The sequence below is a fragment of the Bubalus bubalis genome, chromosome 2 (assembly GCF_019923935.1).
Source record: "Bubalus bubalis isolate 160015118507 breed Murrah chromosome 2, NDDB_SH_1, whole genome shotgun sequence".
Lineage (NCBI taxonomy): Eukaryota > Metazoa > Chordata > Mammalia > Artiodactyla > Bovidae > Bubalus > Bubalus bubalis.
In genome coordinates this window covers 163,499,832-163,507,614 of record NC_059158.1, presented here as the reverse complement: position 1 = coordinate 163,507,614, position 7,783 = coordinate 163,499,832, and the positions used below count along the sequence as shown (strand labels likewise).

The 7,783-nt window shown below is 46.4% G+C and overlaps 1 protein-coding gene across 1 annotated transcript; it reads right to left on the bottom strand.

Moving 5' to 3' along the window:
- Positions 1-2,331: 2,331 nt before the first annotated feature.
- On the bottom strand, positions 2,332-5,657 carry KCNE4 (potassium voltage-gated channel subfamily E regulatory subunit 4). The gene is made up of 2 exons (XM_044937888.2): positions 5,468-5,657; positions 2,332-4,911 (listed from the first exon to the last, which is right to left on the bottom strand). Exon 2 carries the CDS (start codon positions 4,883-4,885, stop codon positions 4,379-4,381), a length of 507 nt encoding a protein of 168 aa, XP_044793823.1. The 5' UTR covers positions 4,886-4,911; positions 5,468-5,657; the 3' UTR covers positions 2,332-4,378.
- Positions 5,658-7,783: the final 2,126 nt, after the last annotated feature.

Here is a 7,783-nt window from a genome sequence, read left to right as displayed (position 1 = left end):
CTTCCTAAAGTCTCCGTAATGATTCAGTGCCGTGGGGCCATGGGCTCCTTCAAACAAGTGACCTTGGCTGCTTATCTCCATGGTAACAGCTCACATCCCAAACTGTTCCTTCCTGTGGGAGGAAACATTTCAGAAACGGAGAAAGGCAGAACTGAACAGTGGTTTTTCTCTCTTATGACCCTTCTCCTTTGGCAAAATATGTCCTTTCCCTGAACATTGCCGTCTCCTGAGGAAACCGTGCACAGAAGAGGCGTTTTCAGCGACTTCATGTGCAGATGCATGCCCAGGATATATTTTAAAAAGTAGAAGCCTGGAGCTGCTTTTTTTTTTTTTTTTTTGGTTTCTTGTAAGCTTCATGCCACGTTCAGTTTGTTCAGTAGGATGCTTCACCATTCTTTTCAGTAGCAGCTGCCTAAAGAGGAAGGCCTGCTTGCCCTCACTTGGAAATACAGAGCCTCCAGGTCAGAGAGGATGGATACCTTTCCCAGAGCAACAGAGCAGCCTCTTCGGAACCCCTAATTTCATCCTGCGTCCAGTGGTCCAGCCCGTGCCTGAGCAGCTGGTCAATCAGCTGCTGTGTCTCCCTCCAACCTTAGACTCCACCTCCTGCTCCACAACCCACGATACTGCCTGATTTCCTTCAACAAGGTGCCTAGATTCTGGAAGAGATGATTCAGCAAATGTATGCTCTAAACCTAGGGTATTCATTGCATTGTAAGCTCCGTGTTCCGTCCTTTCCACAATGTCTAGGGTCAGAGCAGCATTTTACAGGATGGTAAATGACCGTTCTTCAGCTGAGCCCTGAAAGTGCATGCCTGACCACAAAACCCTCCAATTGCAGTTCTGAAATGTACCATGGGATCGACTTTCCAACCAGAATCACAGGCCAAGAGCACTCACGCCTTGGCCCAGCTTCAGCCTTTCCCGGTAGTTTTGATCCTGTGATTCTGCCCGTGGAAGAAATCTTTTTTTCTCTGCAGCATCCCTGTCTGACTTTGACGTACAAAGGTGTAATTAGAACAGCATGGAACAAGCAAGACGATCCATTTACCTCATCCCTAACATTTAAGTGCTTTAAAATATGGTTCTAATATCCTAGGTGCATGAGGCCAAATTCCCTTCTCCAGTTTCTCACATGCATGAGTAAATCCACACAGACTAAACCCCTTGGGTCTTAGGTTCTGCTTAGAAGTTTGTTTTTTTTTTTTTTTAAAGAAAACAAATATTCCATTAAAACGACACAGTGTACTCCACATATTTTTAGGACAATTAGAGTTTAGAATTCCCTCTTCTTCCGCCCACGGTAAAAGCTTCTTTCCTTAACTGTTTCCTCCCCAAGAATGACATTAAGCTGGAATCAACTGAAGGGCTTCCTTGTCTTTTAAAATAATCTTCTCATCTTACATTGTCAAAGTACCTGCAGGTGGACTGAGACACTTGTTGTACCTTGACAAGGATCCAGGCTCCCCTGTACCTTGGCCAGATAAATCCTTTAGGGAGACAGTTATTTGTGAACACAGGGGAAGCATTTACTTCAAACAGAAAAGCCAAACACCTTGCACAAAACAGAGAAACAGAAAAGTGAGGCTATTCTCTACCATCTGCATAATTTAAGACAAGTCACTGGTTTGGGTAATTTTTCTTTAGCGTTTCTTACTATGTAAACACAAATTTAAAGGAGATAGGCTGGCTGTGCTCAACCTGGACCAGAGCTAAAGCAAGACCCCAGGGGAGGAAACTAGACAATCAGTCTTCATGAGGGCTGGAGGCGGGGGTGGTGCTGGGAGAGGAAGGAGGACCAACCCCAACTCATGGCCTGTGTGCTTGGGTATGTTCTTAAGTTTGTGTCTATGTAAAACTCTGCCTCCCCATTATGTTTGTGTCCATATGAATGTATACACAACATCTATATATAGCAGCTCCTTGCCCATTTGTCTGTGCTGTTGCAGCCATGTGTGAATATTCGTCCAGCCAACATGTAAATCAAAGGTTTTCTTGCAACCAGGTTTGGAGCAACATCTTTGCCACAGTCACTATGTCATTCCATGTTCAAGTTCCAAGGCCCCATGACCACCAAATTGAAAAACAGAAGTGGATGTAAGACCCACGTGCAGCCTGCTTCTTGTTCACTGCAAAGCATGGAAAAGCTTTCCTTCAAAGGAAGGAAAACCCCAGCCCTGCTCATTCTATGATTTAGGCAGAAATAAGATATGCTTTCATGTGAGTCTGATTTGAAAGATGACCCGGATTCAGAGATGGCTTGGAAAAATGCATCTGGGATGTCTTAGAAACTAGGAGTTATATTAAAGAATCAAAGAGAGAACTCATAACTTCCATAGGGAAAATGTGTTTTTTTATTTAAATTAAAAAAAATATCGTGAAAATTACAAACTGTTAAATACAGAAGACAATTTTATACAACTTAATAGAATAAGAAGGAAGTATATACATCACTTTTTAATAGGCGCAGATAGACTTGCACCAAACTTCAGGATTAAGCAATGGAAAATGTGACAACGCACATGTCCGTCGCAGTAAAGTTTCAGAATTCAAGTGATTCCAGGCAAGGGGCCAAACTCAACTTGGCTTCTTTCACCTTAAACAGCCCCCTTTGGAGTAAATCCACACTCTGAATTTTAAAGTGAACGGAGGGCCCTTTTCCCCCGCCAAACATAAATTTCCTCTAGCACTATGTTAAGGCGAGCTGATAAACCAGTCCCTACGCTGTTAACCCTTCCATGGAAACAGTAGTTACTGCTGTCTCCAGTCCAGGGAGATTGTGTTTGTTTAAAAAAAAAGTTTTATGTTTTTACTAGAATTAAATTTGACCTTTTGGTGTGTTTCTCTTCCTCCTTGTCTTCGAGGGCTCAAAGAGTCTGCTGCAAAGTGACTGACCACAGGAATACAGGGAGACATTAGCACGCATTCCTGAGTCTTTTCTCTTAGATGTCTCATTCCCTGAACCGGAGTGTTAACAGTCCACCACCCAGACAACTCGGCGGAGTAAAATATGGGATCTGCCTCTTGGATTCACTGCTGGGAAAGTGACAGCAGGGGATGGTGGGGGAGCCGCCCTGGATCTCCCAGTTACACGTGTTTTCGGTCACCAACTGCTCCTTTAAGTAAGCAGATCCTTTTGCAGACTACTGGCCAGTGAGGAAATAGTCTGTCCAAGCTTCCTCACACCAGGCCATGTAGGATTCATCACAGAGTCTTAAAATCTAAAGACATCCTCCCAGACCCCTGGGGATCTAGATGATCAGGAGTCTTAGGAAGGCAGTAAGTCTGTGGATGACATGCGCAGGACCACACAGCATATCAGAGTCTGGGCTTGGGATTCACAAACAGAGGACCCCCAACTCTGAACAATCTTGCCAGAGTATGCCCTTCTAAGTCTCAGCTATGTGACCAAATGCCATGTCGGGGAGGCCCACAGTATATCTTTTCCCAGCTCAGAAAACTGGGCTGGGAATAAAAAGCAGCAGCGGAGCTAACAGTTTGGCTTGGTTCAACCCCACCATCACCCCTTCTGGAAAGATCAGGAATATTCCCTGCACAGCCATTCGGAATGCAGGTTAGATTCTGGGGAAACCCTTCCAAAAAAAAAAAAAAAAGGTCATGCCAGCACATGATGCTGGATGGTCCCAGGTCAGAGTTCAAGGTCACAGGTTAGACAAAGGGTCAAGTAGCAGATTATTCTTATCATCTCAGCTCATGTTGACCGGTTTAAAAGTCGCCTGGTTTTCTCCTTACAGTAGGCAAATGGACCAGGTAGAGATCTCCAGCTTCCTCCCATCAAAAGTCCCCCTCCAACAAATATCCCCCTGCTCTATCCAGAAAGACCCCCTAAAAGAAGCTCTGTAACCTATGGTGAACTAATACCACAGGTTCACATTAAAGGCTCTTACAGCGAATCAGATCTAGAAGAACAAAGCTCTGGGCAAATTAGCAAACCGAAACTAGTCCCTTGGGACGCCCTAAGCCTTTGGCAGCCCTGGGAGTAGGCAGATGCTGCAGGAGTTACCCGGGGCATCCCCTGAGAGTACAATCGCAAGGACATCCCACCTGCCGAGTTCCGCACGGGAACCCCGCCCGCCAGGACCCAAGGAAAGGTACACACCACGCGTCTTCAGGCCTGTTTCAGCTGCAGGTCTACACCACAGGCATGAGGCGGACTCCAGGCTGCGGCTGGCCCCGTCTGAGCCTTGACCCCTACTACCACCACGACCACCCCACCCCACCCCCTATTCAGGGGCTTGCCGTGGGTCCCTTGGAAGTGGCAGTTGCCCTGCAAAAGTGAAACCCGATACGGAAAGTGTCCTTCCTCGCTCTAAGGGTGCTGGTTCATAGGGTCACCTCCAGAGGGTCCTAGGGGGTGCTAGGAATTCTGATGGATGTTCTCCGAGGACCCTTCGCTGCTTTCGTTGAGAGGGGTCTCAGAAGTCTCCCCCAGCTCATCGTCCGCCCCCTCCTCCTGGATGGTGAGGTGCACATCGGGCGAGGAGGACTCAGAGCTCACGCTGTCACCCTCCATGGAGCAGAGGGTGCAGGATAGGGCAGGAGCCACGCTCTCCTGCAACACATTCAGCATCGTGGGCGCCTGCACCGACCTCAGGCCAGACAGCGTGGCCAGCGGCTTCATGGCCTCCCCCCAGAGCCGCTCCTCGTCCCTGTACAGCAGCAGGAGGCTGGCTTTCTTCTCCCGCCTCTTGGATTTCATGTAGCCCAGCGTGATCCCAATCAAGAAAATGCCGTAGAAGGACATGACCACCAGAACGTAGAAGTATTCGTTGCCGTGGCCGCTGCCGGATACGGGGGACTCTAGGGGGGCGCTGGGGGCTGCGGTGCCAGCGTCTGTGCTGTTCAGAGACTCCATCTTCAGCATTGAAGCTCAGTTCACACTGCCAGGAGCTGGGGAGAAAGCTGCAGGTTAGGACTCTCCCACCCGACCGCAGTTACAGAAAAGAGGGCAGCACCATGTTTGCGGAACTATAGGATCAGAAAGGTTTACAGCTGCTGCCTGGAGAAGTAACTCTAAGTCCCTCTTAGCGGTTAACAGGAGTCAGCTATGAGGACTGGGGTGCGCGGGGAAATGGGCACCGGGAGGTGGGAGGAAAAAAAAGAAGACTTTCATTTTTTTACATGTCCATCAAATTTTCATTTCATAAAGTGAACATGTGAAAAGCTTTGCTTCAGTCAGTTTAAAAGCAAAAAAAAAAAAAAAAAAAAAAAATCCCTTTAAGACAGGGTTGCAGAGAGAAAAGAAATAAGGTCTGAATCCCTGGGAAACTTTTTGAGCTGATGGAGCAGAAAAAAAGAAAGTTTACTTTTCGCTGCCAAGCATCAACCTATTTTTAATTCAAGACAAAACTGCCTTAGAAAAAAGGAAAGGAAGAGAAAACTGCATCTACAAATTGCCAGGAGTAGCCTTTCATGTTTCTGAAGCAAAGTGGCATTGCTGACTTACCAAAAGCTGGCGAATTTGTCCCAAGTCCTGAATTCCTAAATGGTCAGGTCCAAGAGCCTTTTTCTTCCTGCGTGTGGGGCTCTGCGCTCTGACAATTCTGCCGCTGCTCTTGGGATATATAGTCAAGAAATGCATCGTCACGTGTTCTGGGAGGAAAATTTACAACAGAGGTTGGTCGTGGCAGAGTGAACAGTGAACTCACAGCACAGCAGTTCAACTCACTGAACTTTGCAGCTGTGAAAAGAAAAAGACTGGGAAGTGGGAAGAGCGTCCCACCCCCCAGCACCCAGCCAAAGTTTTCAGGTGGCCATGAAAAAAGGAGGAAAGAATGTGCCCAGTTGGAACTGTTCCCCCCAGACTCACTCTCATTGAAAATTAGTTCATGCTTCATCTCTCTCTGGGGAAATAACCGTGATGTCTATACAGGTTTTCAAAGACAGAAAGTCAAATACCTTAATTTAGATAAGAGACAGTTAGAGGCAAGTGCAGGATTTACTATCAAGGAACCAGGGCTTAAGTTTCAGCTCTTCCACTGACTATGCAAATATAATAAATCCTCCCCGAGCCTTTCCGCTCCTCAGATTCCTGAACTGTAAAATTGTTGGACGTTGGGGGCTTCAGTCGGTAAAATTATATGAACTGTGTGAGTTTTTGAGTCCCTGTCAGCTTGATCACTCTAAGACAAGGCTGGCGAGTGTGGGTTTGCACTTTAAAAACACTGAGAGGTTCTGTCTTCTGCATCATAATCTCATAACACTCATAAATCTATTTTTTTAACAATAATGAATATATATCTTCCAGATGCTTTTCAACAGTCTATGTGAAGTGGAAACAGTTTAGAGTGCAAGATACTTACTGTGGACAAATTTTTCTCCAGTTCTAGGGCACATAACTGCTCCTCCAGAGCATCACACAGAGACCATTCACACATCACTTTGCTGTCAAGGGAGGAGCAGGTCAGCGGAGGAGCAGGAATTCTTCTGATGAGCAACTGACCACAGTTCAAGCTTTTGAAACCTAGCAGACCCTGGGTTAAAATGATCACAGAGCTCAAAATTGAAGACTTTGGTGTCTGTCCTTCCTCTCCCCAGGATGCTTACTTATTCTAAGAGGTTCTCATCCTAAATTGAAATAAACCCAAAGGGATTCTCTGCACCCTCCCCCCTACCCCCACCCCCATTGTTCTGCAGCCTGTGAATTGCAGCCAGACTATTGTGGGGAATCAACTCTAGAGAAAACATCTCTTGTGGTCTTGCTGTTGTTAAATTGAAGCTGAAGGGAAACATGGTACCTTCCCTCTGCTCCAGCGGGAAGCTGGATACATACACATGCATATATATATCCCAGGCACTGGGACTTTCACTGCTGCCACTGGCTCTAATTCTATTTGGACACCTGTGGAAAGAGCAGAATGGTGAGCACATGCTCTGTTTTCCCCACTGGTCTACTCACCCTGTGGTTTGATCTGTGCTCACCCATAAGTCTTCAGCTGACTCTCAAGTATCAACAGGCTGACCATTCCAACTCCAAGATCTTCCATACACAGGAACTTGGCTGACATCCATAAGGACATCCTCACAGTTACATCTACTTCAAAAGCGCCACAGCTTCCTTGGCCAAGGCAGACATGGCCTCCTCAACCTGTACTTGTCATAAGTACCTGAAGGCTTTCTCCTTCAACTATGCTTACAGTGGTTTGCCAGGGACATAAGAACAAGAGAGACCCATAAGAGTGTTGCCTGTTGATGCCAGTAATGATGCTTATGTACCTTGGGATATATGAGATAGGTAATCACCCAGGGATGGCCAAAAAGTGCAAACTGGAAGCTTTAAGACACAGAGAGGAGATTGCAGGGAGGGTTACCAGATTTACACAGCAAGGAAGTACGAAGTCTGGTGCCAGCAAGCCAAACAGAGACTGCAGTTTCAAACAAAATAAATCTTCAAAATCAAGCCAACAGTCCCAAAATGGTAAAACCAAGAAAAGACGTGGATGAATCTAGAATGACGTCCAAAGGATAAAGCAATCCAGAGACACAGGAAGAACAAAATCCATTGCAGGTGTCAGAAAGGAACAACCCAGATGAATTTCTTCTGGAGGCCTGCTTGGTGGCCCTGCTTCTTCTGGGACCCTAGGATGACTCCTGCATATGTTTCTCTTACAGTTAAATGATGCAAGCACAGCCCTTAGTGCCATATGCTCAGTCTATGCTTTTTGTTGTCATTGTTGAGAGGGTTGCCAACAGCTTCAGGTTGCTTCCTAATGGACACATGCTTGTCTCTGTATTTTTCATCATTGCTCTCTTCTCTCCCACC